Source organism: Trichosurus vulpecula, chromosome 5 (assembly GCF_011100635.1).
Source record: "Trichosurus vulpecula isolate mTriVul1 chromosome 5, mTriVul1.pri, whole genome shotgun sequence".
In the NCBI taxonomy this organism is placed as follows: Eukaryota; Metazoa; Chordata; class Mammalia; order Diprotodontia; family Phalangeridae; genus Trichosurus; species Trichosurus vulpecula.
In genome coordinates this window covers 193517971-193536853 of record NC_050577.1, presented here as the reverse complement: position 1 = coordinate 193536853, position 18883 = coordinate 193517971, and the positions used below count along the sequence as shown (strand labels likewise).

Sequence of the window (18883 nt, the reverse complement as noted above, 5' to 3'; positions counted from 1 at the left end):
TGCAAGGGGCAGATCTCGCTTCCTCAAATTGTTGCCAGACTCACCTAAGTACTTAACTAGTGGTAAACTATAGTGACTAAATGGTTTTTAACCATCTACGAACCATGTTAATAGTTGTTATTGGTAAACAATTCCATCCACCAAGTTCAATCATATTTATCTACCTCGGTAGATATTTTGTGGTACCTCATCATGGTAATTCCATTTGGATACAATACTTCAGTTTAATTCTATTCATTTAAATTCAAACCAAGTATTTATTGAGTTCAAAGCACTCATTCTTTTATGGAAGAAGTCAGGTAGTACCATCCACTCTAGCATTTTTTTTTCAGACTAAAGTAGTCTCAATTAATCATTAGTATGAGAACTTGAGAAAATTAAAAGTTGCTTTTTTCCTGAGGAAAACAAAATATTGGTTCTACCTACATGGAGCCCTTGTTACACGCATATGCCTTTGCTGAAGTGGGTTGGTTTTCTTTGTGCGCAAGAATACCAGTTTAACTCTTAAGTGTCAAAAGACCTTGTCCTCTTGAAAACTGATGTTTAAAGTATATAGATCTCACTGCAACCCATAACATAGGATTTTTTGTACCCATCGGCACTTGTAGGAGGACATGAGAATTAGCTGACATCTGGCACCTGTCAAAAGCTCACTTATGACATCTGATGCTTGAGAATCACAGCCCAATGGAGAGGTTAAAAATCCATTCATCTAAATTTTCCAAGTTCTATCTTTATTGAGATTATCTGAAAGGCAAGTCCCTGAACCGCTTTTACTCAGCAGAAAAAATGTTTTCCCTGTGTTTAATGTTCTGTCCTATGCCTTTATAGGGAGTCCTCAGAGAATTATCTGTACAATCAGCATGTTTCTAAATCCTAAATGAATAAATAAAATCTTTCAGGTTTTCAGTCATCTCTTTATTTCCAAGTGGTTACACAACAATTTATAAATATGCCCACCATTTCCCTCCTCCCTACAAAACCCTACCCCAAATCTACCCTACCCCCACTTTACTGGGACACCTTCTCTTCTAGGAGAGTTCTTCCACTTGACCTCATTTCCAGGCTAGCTCTGCCCTAGTCCCTGGAGAGATACTTACTGAAGCATTTATCCCACCCCTTGGGTCTCTGAGGCTTAGGGGCTGGGAGGAGTATGCTTGAAAAGTTCCATCATCCCGGAAGTCATGGGGGTGGGAATGCCTCAAGGCCAGTATCCATTCTGTGCTGAGTGGTGGTAGTGGAGGTGGTGGTGTGTGTGGCAGAACCACTATGGAGGCAGGAGTTGGCATCAGATGCCCTCACAGTGTCCATGGCTGGCATGGACAAGTCACCGATGAGGTCTAGAATGCCCTTTTATGCCTAGTAGGTGCTAAAGTCCCTTGGCAGGATATCCCACACCTGTCCAATACCCATAATGGAAACTTCACCCTTCGTAGTGTCTCTGATTCAACCCAGTGGTAACTCTGCCTTCCCAGGGGGCTTCAAGTCAGACCCCCCATAAATCCTGTGGAAGCGACACTGCCTCAGGTGAGATGGTGCTCTGATTCCTCTCCATTTCCCTCAGGCACTTCCAGGAATAGTCGGCAAATTGTGATCCCTTCATCCTCAGCTAGTGGTCATGGCATCCCAGGGTCTCAGTCTCAGCTAGATGCCAGGCCTTGCCATCCTCTTGGTGTGGTCCACTGAAGCCCAAGGAATTTGGGGTACCTTCCTCTGGGATCGGGTAAGGGGGTTCAGGGGGAAGTGGAGGGTCTCCAGGCCCTCGTGCTCCTCCCAAAACTGGTCCATTATAGATATAGATGTTGCCTGTGACAGTGACTGAGCCACCTGTCACATGGATACCATTGGTACCTGGTAGAAAAAGGGGCAAAAGTAAGGTAGGAGTAGAGCCTCTAAAGAGGATCTCTCCAATTTTTGCCTCACCCCACTCAGAAATCCCTTCTTTTCCAATATTTTTCCCTCTTTCTTCTCCTTTTTAGGCTTTTAACCTTTTCTTTTGTTCCTTTGGCTAGCCTCTCTCTTTGATTAAAGCAATTTCTGCATGTGACTGTCTCTACCTGTCTGTCTGGATCTCTCAATCTCCTTTTCTCTGAATTTGTCTGTTTGAAGATATTCTGTGTAGCTCAGCACCCCTTTCCATGTGCTATCCCCCTCTCTTCCTACACCCTAGCTTATCTTTCTTCCCCTCCTCTCTCCCCATATTTACCATGGGGCAGCTCCTGGCCCTGCTCCCCAGGCTCTGGGCCCTGCTCTCTGCCCAAGGAGCTTTGTTGATGTAGGATTTCTGTTTCCACTGCTGGTGGAGGAAGACGTTCATTGGGGGCCAGAAGGGCATCTCCTAGGAGTGGTTCTACCAAGTCAGGGAACTTCTGATTTGTTCTAGGGACATCCTGGTTTGGGGGAGGGTTCAGATCCCCTCTCTGTAGAAAAGAGAGAGAAGTCAGTCAATGACTTTGCCTTAAGACTCCAGCAGTTTCTATGGCCCCTTGCCACCCGATTTTGTGTGGAACAGCCCTCCTCTCCCAACACTGCCCAAAATGTCTTTCCACCTCAGACTGCATATTTCCCTCCCCTACTCCTATCCATTCTGGTCTGTTTTCCATGCTGCATGCACCCCCAGTCTCTCTCCCCCTCCTACATTCTCCTTGGGCCCCTTTACCTCTGGTCTCCTCTTGAGTAGTAACCCTGCAATGAAAACAAAAATGACCTAAGGTCCCCTGTTCCTCTCCCCAGGCCCCATCCTGTTCCAAAATTCCCACATGCCATACCTTCCACCTTTCTCCCCATTTTTATCCCTAGTCCTGTCTCCCTAGAGGCCACAACAAGTCCTTTCCCCAATCCAACTTTATAAAAAGTAAAGTGGAGAAGATGAGTTGGACCATTAGGGTACAGGAGAATGGAGGGGAGTGCTGAGGAAATGGGGCTTTCATTGATGCATCTACCCAGATTAAAGACCCTAACTCCCTTCCCTCTCCTAGCCCTACTCCCTTTTACCCAGCTTCTGGCAGAGAGAGGGGTGCCTCTTCCAGGCACAGGAGAAGACAATGATAAGGAGTAGAATGGAAGCCATGGGGACCAAGATAGATAGCAGCAAAATTGTTCCTGTAAGAGAAAAACATAGGATTGAGATTACTGAGCCTGAAAAGTAATAGGCAGATAGGAGATCCCAAGAAGATCCTTTGATAGAAACCACACTGAAGACTGTGAGCTTCTGTTTTCCATCCTTTCCCTCTTCTGCCTTGTAAAGACAGAAAAAGAGAAAATAGCCTTGAATTGGAACAAAAGTATAACTGACTTCGAGTGGGAAGGCACCTTTGAGGTCGTCTAGTCCAACTCCCTTATGGATAAGAAGACTGAGGCATAGGAAGTTGAATGACTTATCCAAGGTTCTGTGGGCAGTGACAGAACTAGGATTTGAACTGAGGTTATTTGCCATTAAATTCAGTAATTTTTCCACTGTGCCACATGGATTTGAGATTGTGACGTACCAGAATGAGGTTTCCAAAGAGGGCTATGGAAAGAATCTCCTTTCGTGGTGAGGTTTCAAGATAGAAGAGGCATCCCTCCCTCCCGCTCCTTATATCTATGACGAGGACAGGCCAAGGAATAAACCAGAATGCTCTGGCCCTTTTATCTCCAGAGAAGATGAATGGGGCCCTCTTAGACATTCCCATGTTCCTAAAACAGAATAGCCGCTCCCTTTCCTGCTACTGGTCATATGTTAAAGTATATGGAAGGCCAGGACTCCTGGATCATAGACCAAACTTCAGATAAGAGAGGTGGCTGTTCCTCTGGGCACAACCATCTTCTCTAGCAGAAGGAATCACCCCCAAAGGCAGTGGGGATTAGCTTACTGGTCTGTTGGGGAACCCAAACTTTATGTATTTTTCAGGGGTAGCGGGAGGGGGCAGCAGTGGTTTAAGATCCTTTCCTAAATTCGTGGGTATTTGCTTAGCTTCATTTGTGAATATCTCCAATCCTCTTCTTCAGGCAAGGGAGTGGGTATGGGTCTTCTGCATTCCACTAGACATTTGTAGAGAAGTCATAGGTTCAAATTCTGATTCAGACCCTAAGATATTATGTTGAGGTGACCGATTTCCTAGCCCTTTGGGGGTCCACTTCTCCTATCTCTATAACTCAAGGAGAACAATTCCTTCTTACTCTCTCCAGAGAAAGTCCCAGGACATAAATGTGTGTGTGTATGTACATATGTATATACACACATGCATCAACATGCATATATGTATATATTATGTATGTGTGTGTATGTATGTATATATGTATGTATGTATGTATGTATGGGTGTGTGTATAAAAACCTTGAACACTGAAAACCCAGAAAAGTCTTATCTATCTATGTACACACACACACACACACACACACACACACACACACACACACACGCGACCATGAGCATTGAAAACCCAGGAGCATTACTCTGGAGGCATCTTGAATAGCTAGTGTTAGACTTGGAGTCAGAAAGACCTTATTTGAATCCTGTCTCAACCATTAATTAGCTGTGCCACTCTGGGCAAGTCACTTAATTTCCCTCAGCCTATTTCCTTACAGTCAGATGGGGATAATAATGGCATCTAACTCACAGGGTTGTTCTGAGGATCTAGTGAGAGAATATATGTAAAGCTCTTTGCAAACTTTAAAGTGCTACAGCAAGATTGGCTACTTTTCTTATTACCCTGCTTCTTCTCACCCTAACTCATGGCTTAGGGAACCAAGAAAGTAGAATTCAATTCCTGGGGAAATATGTATGTGGCATGGCTTAATCGGAAGAAGATAAGACTTGAAGTTAAGAGATCTAATTCTGATGTGACCTCGATATTTGACCCTGAACAAGCTACTTGGCTCTAATGGCCTCATTTTCTTCGTCTCTAAAAAGAGGGGGTTGGATTAAATGATCATTAAATTTCCTTCTAGCTTTCAGGTTATATTATTGATAATTATTGCTTATTGGCAATTAGCATTATATGTGGAGTCAGAAGACTTAGGTTCAAATCTCCTTCTTTGATGATTACTACCTGGGTAGTCTGGTGAATAGAGTGCTGGGTTTGGAATCGGGAAGACTTATCTTCCTGAGTTCAAAACTGGCCTCCAACACTTGGTAGCTTGTGTGATCCTGGGCAAGACACTTAGCCCTCTTTGCCTCAATTTCCTCACCTGTAAAATGAACTGGAGAAGGAAACAGCAAACTATTCAAGTATCCTTGCCAAGAAAGCCCCAAATGGAGTCATGAAGAGTTGGAGGTGACTCAATAACAACATTAGACAAATTGCTAATCCTCTCTGGGTCTCAGTTTCCATATCTGTTAAATGAAGGGATTAGACTAGATGACCTCTGAGGTTCTTTCTAGTTAATTTTTTAATTAGAATCTAATTATTAATTAATTAATTAGAATAAAATTTATTAAATACCCTTGAATATGAAACTGTCAGTTCACAAATCTAGGAAGGATAGCCACAGAAAAGTGTTTTTATATATATATGTATACATACACATATAGAGACAGAGAGATAGATATAGATATGTATAGATCTAGCTATATAATTCTATAATATTAACAATATAGTAACAATATTAAATAATATGACCACTTATAGTATATAAATTATTGTATAGGATCTTATCGATAATCATAACAAAAATAATAATATTTAATCCTGTATACATAGTGGGAAATTATTTAGCACATTACATTTTTTTTTTGGAAGGGGGAAGGCAGGGCAATTGGGGTTAAATGACTTGCCCAAGGTCACACAGCTAGTAAGTGTGTCAAGTGTCTGAGGCTGGATTTGAACTCAGGTCCTCCTGACTCCAGGGCCAGTGTTCTACTCACTGCGCCACCTAGCTGCCCCAGCACATTACATCTTGTATGTAACATTTTTATAATATATGTGTGTCTATGTAGATATAGAATAGTTAAGAACACCCCTTGCTATTTTTCTTTAAGGAGACCTTGCCACCCCTTCTTCGCCCTAACTTTGGGAAGAACTAGGACACTGACTTCTCCCCATTTTAGAGTTGAGGAATCAACTCTAAATGGGGGAAAAGGTATTGATTTAGGTTCTGCCTCACATTCCCCAATCCATAGACTCTCACCTGGAATCTTCCAAGGTGAGATCTGGCATCTGGCATCAGACTCGGCAGTACCAGGAACAGCAGTCACCAGGCCCTGTGCCTCACAACTGAGGAGAAAAGAGCAAAGAGCCATGTACTCATTAACACTTTTGCCCACCGTTATTATCTAGTGTGTTGGATCTGGTACATGTTGGCCCACCAATAATATGTGACTCCCAGAAATAGTGGGGAGAGAATAAAGGGATTCCACAAAATGTATGAGATGGGCCAGAGATAGAGCATACTCAGTGGGGAAGGGAGGGAGGAGGCTGGCGATTCCTATTCCAGGGTAAGAGGCACTCACTTGGTATGAGGTTGGCATTGAACGTCAGGAGAGGATATGTTCTGGAAGTACCCAACTCTACAGGGCACACAGCTGTTGTCAAACTCTCCAACTTTATCTGGCAAGAGAGGTGGATATGAGCTGGATAACACCCACCTAGGGTATAGATACCTTGCTCACCTGACATATACCCATCTTCATGTTCTCCTGGTACTTTCAAATCTCTCCCCTGTTCCTTAGCTGTGGTTAGATTTGTCACAACCTGAAAACTCTTCCCAGTATTAGCTTCCAAGTTCATTTCTTGGTTTGCTCTCCCAGCAAAGAGGACACAAAGTCCTCACTTACCTGCTGTTTCCCCATTACTTTCTTATACCAATTTCCCTGTTTTGGCCTCCTCCCTGCTAGCATGCAGATGAGATGAACATATGGGATAGGAGGAAGAGTTTTCCATTGAGGAGAAGGACCATCGATTGGGGAGTACCCACTAGGCTCAGCACACTCAGGAGAGTGAAGGTATACTGATGTCCCTGGGGCTTATCATCTCCACCCCTGCTTCCCCCACTGCCCACCCCGCCCCCCCTTTTCCAAGTGTCCAGTCATTTCCTTCTTTCTCTCAGTAAGCTCTGACCTGTCAGTTCAGGTTCTGTGCCTGGCGGGCAGGAGCTGAGCAGCTCGCAGTGTTCACATTCAGTGCCCCGGTTGGGGCAATACATGCCCTGGCGGCATCGACATTGGGTTTTCTTGCTGGCATTGCAGGGAGTTACCTCCTCAAAGCCTAGCACTGAGAGAAGGGGGAGAAACGCAGAAATAGTAGTATGGCTCCCAGGGAGAACTTGCCCACCCTGTATCTCACACACCCCCACCCAGGCGCTGTCCTGTGGTGGCTTACCTCCATCACATTGGCGGCAAAGGTGGCAGCGACTGAGGTGGTTCCAGAATTCAGTATAGGTGCCTGGCGGGCACACGGAACATGTGGTGTTTCGGCGTCCATCACAGATATTACTGACATACATACCTAGAAGAATGGGGGATGAATCAGCCTTGGTCTGTCTGCCCATCAGGACTTCATGATGCTGTTAATGAATACTGGAGTCAAGACTCTTAAGGAGGCTTGATTTCTAACCTTTAACATTTTTAAGTCTCAGTTTTCCTCTATGTAAACTGAGGTTATCTACTTTCTGGGGTGTTTTGAAGAAAATATAAGCTAATAGGTATGACAATTCTTTGAAAGAAGCAAAATAGAATACAAAATCAGTTCCTTTCTTGAGTTAGGGGAGAACACAAAGGGGGGAAGAGGAGGAAGGATTTGGGAATCACTGAGCCCTGTTGCCCTGCATGGATCCAGCCCCTCTTCTCCCCCTCTCCCAATCATCTTCCGTCCTCTCCAGCTCAGTTTCCTCCCACCATCTCAGTCTCTCACCTGGAGGGCAGCGGGAACAGCAGAGCTGGTGTGCGGGTTCATAGTATTCCTTGTCTCCACACTTTGTATCCGGAGGCCCCTGAGGGTGGATGCAAAGATGGGCTTCATTAGGGGTAGGGGGATGATGGGATGGAAGAAGAAAGGGACGAGTGAGCCACCTACCCCTTCTCCCTCGGCCCCGGCCCACCCTTTGCCCTACTTGCCTCACCTGTCTGGGTTGATGGCCAGCCAGAAGCCCAAAGAGGCCTAGGAAAAGAGGGCCCCAGACCAGGCCCTGAAGGGAACAGGCAGGGGCCAGGCGCATGGCGTCCATACGAGAGAGGAGGGGTGGGGCAGGGGAAGTCAGGACTTGCAAAGGCCTGGAGGGGGACCCTGGGCAGGCAGGTTTCAGAGCCCCAAGGAAGGGAAGGCAGGGGGGCTTGAGATGCCCCCAGGGGGCCGCAGGGAGCGGCGGCGGGCCTGGCCTCCCAGGCTCCTGTTGCTTAGCTCAGGAAGTGGGAGTGGAGCTAGGCCTCGGGGCGGGGACAAGGAGAGCTGGGAGCTGCCCATGGAGCCTGTTGCAATCGGGAAGAGGAACAGGCTTGGCCAGAGCCCACACTGGGCGGCTGTGTGTCTGGGAAAGCACGTGAGGGCAGGGCTGAGCTGGAGGAGGGAGGAAGGAGGGGTGAGCAGAGCAAGCCAGGCAGATGGAGAACCAGGGGCTGCCCAGTACTGGGGGGGTCCAGCTAGGAAGGGAGTGAAGAGAGAAGGAGTCTTCAGACAGACCTGGGACAGAGAGACAGCCAGATCCCCAGACAGACAGGAAGTCTAAGGGGACAGATGGAGTACCAGATAGATGCAGGAAAGAAAAAGACTGGGGGAACTAATGGAATGGCCTGGGGCCACAGCCAGCTGGAATAAAGACCAGTAGCCTGGGGAGTCCAGGGGAAGCAGAATGGCTCCCTGAGCAGGCCCCCTGGAAAGCCAGACCAAGATGTATTTCCCTTCTGCCTACGCCTCTCCTCTTCAAGCATACCCACTCCACTTCTAGCCCGGGGGCGGGAAGAAGAGGAAGGAGAGTAGCTCAAACCAAGCAGCTCACATCTGTCCAGTCCATTATGCTTTCCTCATAATCAGTGAATTCAACATTTATTAAATGTCTACTGTGTGCCAGGTCCTGTACTGGGCATTGAGTATACAAAGACAAAAATGAAATCTTCCCTGCCTCAAGTGGTTTACATTCTACTCAGGGAAGACAACAACATGAGGGTAGATAGTATATTATCAATGCTTTATAAATGAGAAACCTATACAAAAGTCCTAGTCTGAAGCCTGGTGACCCCAAATTCTCCAAGGTTGTGTCAGTGGGGTGCAAGCAAGGAGTGATTCTCATAACAATCCTACTAACAGCCTACATTTGCTTTCCAAGGATGTTGGCCAATAGGAGACAGATTTTGGGCTTATGGCAACCCACCAAACATATAAAATACAAAATTTTCTTTAGAATTGGTCAGATTCCTATATCTTTAATAAGAGCGATGGAGAGGCAGAAAAAAAGGCAGAGGATGCTAAGAAGTTGCAAAAAGGAAGATTTAGGTTTAGTGCCAGGAATAACTTCTTAAAAATTAGAGGTATCCATAAGTGAAATATACTTCCTCTAGAGAAAGTGGAATCTTCTCACTAAAAGTCTTCAATCAAAGGTGGGATGCACACTTGTTGCCAATGTTGTAGTAGGGATTGGTTTTCTTGGTATAGATTAGACTAGATGGCTTCAGATGTTCCTTCAAACTCCAAAATTCTGTGTTTTTAGGCTATCTACAAACATTAATTTGTGTTGTTGTTGACGCCTCCCCACTCCCACCCCTCAATGTTTAACAATCTCTCCCCTGGGGAAAAAATGCAAGAAATACACTCTTAAGTTTAATTTGCATTATTAACACTTTCTTAAAGTCTAGACTATCAAGAAAACAATAAATCAAGCCTGAGTTATAGCATTTGCTGATTTCCCAGGTAAATTTTGTTGTTTAGTCATTTTCAGTCATGTCCCACTCTTCACAACCCCATTTGGGGTTTTCTTGGCAAAAATACTGGAGTGGCTCGCCATTTCCTTCTCCAGCTCATTTTACAGATGAGGAAACTGAGGCAAACAGAGTTAAATGAGTTGCCCAGGGTCACACAGACTGTACCATCCACCTGCCTTTTCCAGGTAAATGCTTACACTGAAAATTAAACAATCACCTCTCTGCAAAACCCTGGTTGTTATTCAAAATATCCAAACACCAATGAATTGAGAATCTACTAGAGAAAATAAACAACATCCATGTTGTATCATTTTCACTAAAATGAAACCAGAAGCCACAAAGAGTTGGTAATAAGTGAAAGGACATATATGATCAGTCACAGAGTCACGAAATAATAAAAGACTCAGAGAAGGGCCTCCATTGTGTTGGAAAAGTTTTCATGGGCAAGAAACACACTGGATGAGAAGGCACAGAATGGTTGCAATCTGTATTGGTGATGGGAGTACTCATACTGAAGAGCTCTGTCAATGGACAGATTAAAGTGACTTGGCCAGGGTCATCCTGTTGGTCAGGTTCTCTTAATCGGAAGTCTGGAGGCTTTTCATGATATTCTCAACTGGAGCTGATGCCTATTCCATACCTCTAAATGAGGAGATAGGAGAGAGTTGAGATGTATAGAAGTGACGGGTAGGCAAATAATGGAGAGAGCAAAGATTGGAGCTGGAATGTAGGAGTCTTGGGGTTCCAGGTTTATCTCCAAGTCCTTCTAAGTAGCTCCTGCGACTCATGGGGTGTCTCTCTGTGGTGCAGCATTGACAAATCTAGTCACTTGAGCATATACTCCCTTGATGTCCACTGCCCATTTATTTATTATCCTGGATGCTGTAGAGAGAGAAGTGGAATGTGCTGAGGTGTAATTATCTGAGGCCTTGGTTGTAGGTGAGAAAGAAGACATCTTTTGTAGTTCTGGGCACTTCATCCTCAGGCCACAGCTAGAATATACAGAGACTGGAATTCTGGAACAAATAATTTTTTATCAGGTAGTGGACACCACCAACCCACTCCCCTCCCCTACTTGTACAGGTAAAATCAGGTTAAAATGAACATTAGAGGGCAGCCTTGAAAAGCAAAAGAAATCACAGAGGCGCACAAAACTCATAAAGCCATATGGAAGAGGGAAATTGAAGCAAGGTATCATGGTTCGGTTTGGTGAAAAGTTAGGAGACCTGTGTTCTAGTACCTCTAAATGACCTTGACTAAGCTCCTCGGCCTTTCTCTGTCTCCGTTTTTTCAGTTATGAAATAGGAATAATAATACCAGTTCTATCTAACTCATGTGGTTCAATTCAATTGACCAAGCAAGCATTTATTAAGCACCTAATAAGTGCTTATATTAAGCACCAAATATAGCACAATGCCTGCACTGTGCTGGGTACTGGAAATACCAAGACAAAAAAATGAAATAGGGAAGGTCCTCTAGAGAAGGCCACCCCAAGATATTCTCTAGCTCTGCATCCACTAAACGATGAATGTTTCTCTCCTCTGACACTGCTGCCATCCTGGTTTGAGCTCTCATCACTTCACACCTGGACAATTGTCATAGCTTTCTGGTTCTTTCCCATGCCTCACATCTCTCTCCAATCCATCCTCCACTCAGCTGTTAAGTTAATCTTCCTAAAGCACAGATCTGACCATGCCACTCTGTATTCAGCAGAGCACGGTGACTCCCTGTTGTCTCCAGGATCAAATATAAGCTGCATTCCTTGCTGTTCCTCACACACAACGCCCCGTAGCCTAACTGGGTAGTTTTACCAACTCTTTCCCTCCTGTCTTCCCTCAGGTCTCAGTCAAAGTTCTACTCTTTGCAAGAAGGCTTTCCTGATATCCCTTAATGCTGGTGCCTTCCCTTTCTTGATTATCTCCTATTTATCTTGTCTATATCTTGTTTGTAAATAGTTTTTTGCAGGTTGTCTCCCCCTTTAGAATGTGAACAGGGACTGTCTTTTACCTTTTTTTTTATTCCTAGCACCGAGCAAAGTGCCTGGCACATAGTAGGTACTAAATAAAGGGTAGCTGGTTGACTGATTGTAAAGCACTTTATAAATATCATGACATTTTAGACTCACAACTCTGGGAAGTAAGGGCTTTTATTATCCCCATTTTTACAGAGGAAGAAACTGAGGCAGATAGGGCTGAGTGACTTGTCCAGGGTCATATGGCTAGTAAGTGTCTGAGGTCAGATTTGAACTCAGGTCATCCTGACTTCAGATTCAATGCTCTATCAACTCACTGCACCATTGATTGTTATTAATAACAAAAACATATAAACAAGATAACATTTATGACTATTTCCCCTTTTATGTAAATTTTATGTAATTATGTAATAATTATGTAAATTATCCAATAATACAAGTACAAAATACAAACAATACAAATACAAATAATACAATGCAAATAATACAATGTAATATAAGATAATTTATGTAAATTATTCAATATTTAAGTAAACCATGTGATAATTATGTAAATTATGTAAGAATAAAATGTAATATACAAAAAATTATGTAATGATTATGCAAATTATGCAAATTTTAAATGAATGCCACATAAAGGCTAGAGGTAGCCGTTGCTGGGACTCACAGGGGCCACCCCTTTCTACCCTACTCTTTTTCTTTTTAGAATGTTTCTTCCACCTTGCCCAGGCCTGATCTCACTAGTGACCATCAGCTCATTGGTACTCTCCTCAGCTCCCAGGTGCTCATCATAACTGGTGCCAGACGTAGTGTGGATCCCCGTCAGCTTTAGTACTACTGCAGCTCAGAACAGAGCCCAATGGACCTACCAGCCTCAGCCATCCCAGCAGTAGAGATTACAGTCATGGGCTACCACAATCAACTCCCAAAGTCTCACACTCATTGGCAAGTCACCTTGACTCTGACTACGATGGAGACAAATCTTTTGGATCCAATCTAAGGTTTCCCTCAAAAAAAAAAAAGAGAGGAGAAAACAGGAAAAAAATATTAACTGTACATATATGAATTGTGACTTTATTCTCACAGAAAAAGGAATGCTAAGCACAAAAGAATCATAGCATACTTTACAAAATGATTAAAACAGAATTTAAGGGGTAGCTAGGTGGTGCAGTGAGTAGAGCACCAGCCCTGGAGTCAGGAGGACCTGAGTTCAAATGCAGCCTCACACACTTGACACACTTAATAGCTGTGTGACCTTGGGCAAGTCACTTAACCCCAATTGCTCTGCCTTCCCCCCTCCAAAGAAACCCCCCAAAAACAGAATTTAAGAACATGACAAGAAGCATGATCAGTTGTTCATGGCTTGTAGCCAGGTGGGGTGAAGGCAACCCCCACCCAAACTTTGACTCCTTGGAGGGCCATCCTTACGTTCTGAAGCTAGAGGAAAGGAGAACCCAGGGTGGGATCCCCTTTAGCACATCCCCTGACTTCCAGCTCAGTACCCAATAAATGTGTTCAACCTATTGATTGGTCATTTATGGCTGGAAGCCTCCCCAGATTTTGATGTGGTCACTAAAAGTGGCAACTGCTCATGTTCCAAGGGTGAGGGGGAAATAGCACCCTCAGACATTTGCTACATGAGAGTCATCGTTATATGCATCGAGAATGTCTTTGTTCTCTGCTTAAGAGGAAATAGCAGAAAAAACTGTTGTTCGGTCATGTCCAGTATGATCCCATTTTGGGTTTTCTCAGCAAAGATACTGGAGTGGTTTTCCATTTCCTTCTCCAGCTCATTTTACAGATGAGGAAACTGAGGCAAACAGGGTTAAGTGACTTGCTCAGGGTCATACAAACTAATAGGTGTCTGAGGCTGGATTTGAACTCTGGAAGATGAGTCTTCCTGGTCCCAAGCCCAGAGCTCTATGCACTATGGTGCCACCTAGCTGCTTCTTGAGAACAGCTACTTTTGCAACCAATATTGCATAGTAGTATGCATTTTTGCTATTATCTTAGGCATGTGTCCAGCAGCCTGTTTCAACAATCTGGCTAGCAGCTGCCATGGGGGTGAAAAACCAACACAAGCCCAATAACAAGCATGCTACCAGCATGCTGCAAAAGCCCCTGCTTCTTTTGCTCTGCTTTACTAAGGAAAGCAATGTTAAGGGGTTAACAAGCTTACTTTAATTCAGCATACAAAACCATTTACCTAGTTCAGGGGAAAAAGCCAGCACCCTGAACGACAGACAGACCCAATACAATTCATAGTTACCAACATCTAGGTTCAGCCTGGGAGCTCATAACAAGGGCTGGCCCAGAGTCACGTGAGCCACCATGGCTGTGGGTAAGAGCTGTGAAAAATAGAAAGCCAACCCCTGGTTTTATATCTTTTTCAGGGTCAAGGGTGAGTCACACATTTGACTCACCCATGTGACCTAGAATCATCACAAAGAGGCACTTAAGCCCACGTGGTCTAAAAGCCTCTGATGTCCCAAACATGCCACTCAAACCCATGTAAACTAGACCCTCCTTCAGTTAGCCCCACCTGGGGCCCCACCTTCATTACCAATTCACACCCACATAGGTTTAGCACCTAATTGGAGTTTGGGCCTGGGGCTTAGCACCTAGTAAGACTCAAAGACACTTAATCGTTTTAAAACAGTAAGAAAGTCCCAACTTAATTGATATTGCACATCCCTCTCACTGGTGTGATGCTGTTCTGGATCCAGGTCCTGCTGGGGGTAGGAGAGGCTTTTCTAGTGCTTGGGAACTCCCATTCCCGGAGCAGCTGCCACCCTCCTGCTTCCTTCCTCTGCTTCTCACTCACTTCCCCTCTGCCACTTCTTTGAGGATCCAACACAGGAAGAAGAGGTTGCAGCTAGTGATCTATCTGGTCACAGCACTGTCTGGAAGGGCCTCTCTACAACTCTTGTCCAAATTTCTCTGGGGTGACACTCTGCTTGTTCCCGTGGTGCTTTTGCTTGGCAGAGCTTGGTTCCTTTCTTGGCTCTTTGCCCTCCTCCTTTTTGCCTCTGGGAGTTGTACCTTCTGTTTTCCCCTCTAAGGGCTCCAGCTAGTTGTAGCTGGGTTAGGGAGAAAACAATTAGACCCCTTCCAGGCCTTTGACTCCTCTGGCCACTTTGTTTCTGTGGCTTGGGCTATGATGTAAATCTGGAGCTCTGGTTGGTATTGCTAAGGAAGGCAAAATATTTAACATTTTAAAAGAATATGCCTTTGGTCACTAGTCCTTGAAGTCCACCATTTTCTCTTCATAACAAAGTGTGGGGCTAGGTGAGCATTGTATGATTGGAAAGACAACTATCTAGCCAAGGAAGAAAGGTTGAAAACATTTTTCTGTATTTTGAGGTGAAGGAAAGGAATTAACTAAAAGGAACCCTTTGCAAAGTTTGTGTTCTTAAAGTAAAGTCTAGGTGTTAGTTAAAAAAAAAACCAAATTGAGTTACATTTTAGTTTTATTTATTCTATTTATCACTAGTGCCTAACATAACACATGGCAAATAGTAACCAAATAAATGCATGTTCATTGATTGATCACTAAAAATATGTCCTTTATGACTGCATATTCAATAAATGTTTGCCTTAAACATTTTTTAAAAAACTCCCTGGGCGCATACCCTAATGTACCATGCTGTGCATGACTATGGCCAATGTACAGTTGAATGAAGGATGTAGAAAATACAAGATTCCACTGTTCTTATTGTTAATTATAAAAAAAAGTGTTTGATAATGTAAAGCAAAATACTGACTTAAAGGCTGTCTTCTATCAAGGTGCCTGCATCCGTCCATCCATCCATCCAAATCATTCATGGTTCCTTGAAAGACATGACAACATCACAAATCTCTGAAAATAGGGAACAGGTGAGGCATGATGGAGGGAGATGTATGCTCACCAAATGTATTTGCCACTGTGATGGAAGACATCCAGAGTCCAAGTTGAAGAGGGATTCCCTGTGGAAGGTCAAGTCCTCCACATGATCTTGTTTGCAGATGACATTATGCTGATTTCATCGAGCCCTAGAACATTTCAAAGCCTCCTAGAAGATATTTAGTAACCATTCATGATCTGAAAGATATAATATTTGGTAAGCGTATATCTCCCTATGTTATACTTCACCTGTTTATGATCAGAAGATTGTTGATATCTATTGTTATATTTTTCAAACCTCATCGTCCACATAGGACAAATCAAATGGATGAAATATAAAATATAGGTGTCAGTTGGATGGAAACCTACCAATATATAAATCTGGAATAGATAGCAAATGGACATTGGGCCCAGAATTAAACAGGTGGAGAGGGGTAAGCTGAATTATTTTTCAGGAAATTGCATTGCTCCTTTAATGACCCTAAACTTCTCCCTGAAGCAAAACATAAGACATGGAACACAATAGCCTTTGAAGAACTGAAAATGAGTATCACATAGTTGACAATGGAGAGGCACCTTGGACTTTGACAACCAGGTATAAAAGATTTCATCAGAAAACTATGTGATAGAAAAAGATGGATTGGTCAAGTGGTAAGAGCAAGGAATGTAGACAGTCCAGTTGCTCCTCTTGTATCCTTCTGATGTCAGGGTAAGCAGAGGAACACCTCTTTTGGGGAGGATATGGATAAGAATAACAAAATCTGGGTCACTGTGGATGGTCTGTGACCTACATAGTTGGAGGGAAGATCCAAATTGATGAGATCATGGATCTATTTCCATTTTTGAATGGAGGGAATCAAAATACCTTAAAAATACTTCTGTGGCAGGGTGGGAGATGCATGATAGTGAGAAGTCAGTGAATCCAGAGATGAGCATGAGAAGGCTTTCTCCTACTTAGTGAATCTTGATTGAACAGGACAGGATAGTACTAGGCTCTCTGAAAAGAATCAGTTCTGTGTTGGGAATAGCTGTGGGGCATGAGGGAGGGAAAGGGTAAGGACTTTTCCTGTAGGTCCTACCTATGGTTAATCCCTGGAGAAAACTTCTCACTTCTCATCTCCATCCCAGGCTCCCATCCCTGGTGTGAGGACATACCAGAAGAAAAGGGATGGGGAGAGAGAAAGAGAAAGCATACATGGATGTCAGCTGGCTGAATTAGGGGCACTTCTTGAAGCTTGAAAGAACTAAGAACAGGTGGCTGTGGGCAATATTGTCAAGTAATTTTTCTCCATACCCACTATGCTCCCCTCCTGTGTATTTGTCTCTCATTGTGGAGCATTCCCTCCAAACGTTTGATGCTTTTATGGAGTTTGCTTTTTATGGAGTTATGGCTTCTCAGTCCTCCCTTCCCCCTGCCCTTCCCCAGAGAGTTCCCATATTCTAAAATTACTCCTTACGAGTCCCCCCCCCCTCAGATTTCCATCCTTCAGTTAGTCAGTCAGTCAATAAACTTTTAATAAGTGGCCATCTATGGGTCAGGCTCTGAGCTAAATGCTGGGGATGCAAAGAAAGTCAAAGACTGGCTTACTAGCTCTTGCCCTTGAAAAGTATCTGATATGGGGCAACTAGGCAGTACAGTGGATAGATCCGTAGCCCTGGAATCAGGAGGACCTGAGTTCAAATGTGACCTTAGCTACTTACTAGCTGTGTGACCCTGGGCAAGTCACTTAACCCTGATTACCTTGTTTCTTCACCCCCCACCCCCTCCCAAAGAATGCTTCCTAGGGCTATTACCAATTTATCAAGGACAATGCCTCAACCCAAAGAAATGGAGCTCAAAGGTGGAATTTTAGGCAATGGAGGAAGATCTTTTTTGGGGGGGAGAAGAGTAGGAGAGAAGGGGAATTAACCAAGAGATATTTTATGCAAAATACACTATAACTATTAAGCATTATTAAAATTTGAATCATTGATAATCAATTAATCCTTAAGCATTTATTAACCATCCACTATGATGCCTTAGCTAGGTGGCACAGTGGATAGAGCACTGGGCCTGAAGTCAGGAAGACTCATCTTCCTGAGTTCAAATCTAGCCTCAGACACTTACTAGCTGGGTGACCGTGGGCAACTCACAATCTTGTATGCCTCAGTGTCCCATCTGTAAAATGAGCTGGAGAAGGAAATTGCAAGTCCCTCCAGCATCTTTGTCAAGAAAACCCCAATGGGTCAAATTGCAAACCCCTCCGGTATCTTTGCCAAGAAAATCTCCAATGAGGTCACAAGGAATTGGACATGATGGAACAACAAAAAGAACAAGGCACTATTAGGGGTTGAAGGTACAAAGACAAAAATGAAACAGTCCTTCTCCATACATAGCTTGCATTCTCTAGGGGGAGACAACACATCTGCATAGAAGTACAGACAGGCCTCTTTTGGAGGCATCTGGGTGAATCCAGCAAGGCTTCCTGTAGAGGCCTGATGTTTGAGCTGGACTTTAAAATCATTATTCCCAGAACCTTCAGAAATCATATCATGTAGGCAGCAATCTAATAAAGACCACTCCTGGAATCAAATTTAGGACAAATTAAAAAAAGTACTTTATAGAATATTCTTTTAAAAGAATATGCCTTTGGTCACTAGTCCTTAAAGTCCACCAGTTTCTCTTTATAACAAAGTGTGGGGCTAGGGGAGCATGGTACAATTGGAAAGATACCCTTTTAGCCAAGGAAGAAAGTCTGAAAAGGTTGTTCTATATTTTGAGGTGAGGAAAAAGAATTAACTAAAAGGGACCCTTTGTAAAGTTTGTGTTTTTAAAGTAAATCTAGGTGTTAGCTAAAAACAAAAACCTAAATTGAGTTAAATTTTAGTTTTATTTATTGTGTTTTCCCATATTTTTATTGTTTAATATTTTTAGTTTTCAACATTGATTTCCACAAGATTTTGAGTTACAAATTTTCTCCCCATTTCTACCCTCCGCCAGACTCCAAAATGGCATATATTCTGATTGCCCCATTCCCCAGTCTGCCCTCCCTTCTGTCACCCCACTCCCCCCCATCCGCTTTCCCCTTACCCTCTTGCAGGGTAAGATAGGCCTCCATACCCCATTACCTGTATATCTTATTTCCCAGTTGCATGTAAAAACAACTTTTTTTTTGAGCATTTGTTTTTAGAACTTTTGAGTTCTAAATTCTCTGCC

At 43.6% G+C, this 18883-nt stretch overlaps 1 protein-coding gene across 1 annotated transcript; it reads right to left on the bottom strand.

The window, feature by feature from the left end:
• Positions 1-896: 896 nt before the first annotated feature.
• LTBR (lymphotoxin beta receptor) lies at positions 897-8346 on the bottom strand. Its single transcript, XM_036761723.1, has 10 exons — positions 8041-8346; positions 7833-7911; positions 7302-7427; positions 7041-7193; positions 6434-6530; positions 6112-6197; positions 2995-3102; positions 2660-2685; positions 2207-2420; positions 897-1851 (listed from the first exon to the last, which is right to left on the bottom strand). Exons 1-10 carry the CDS (start codon positions 8143-8145, stop codon positions 1610-1612), a joined length of 1236 nt encoding a protein of 411 aa, XP_036617618.1. The 5' UTR covers positions 8146-8346; the 3' UTR covers positions 897-1609.
• Between the last annotated feature and the right edge of the window lie 10537 nt (positions 8347-18883).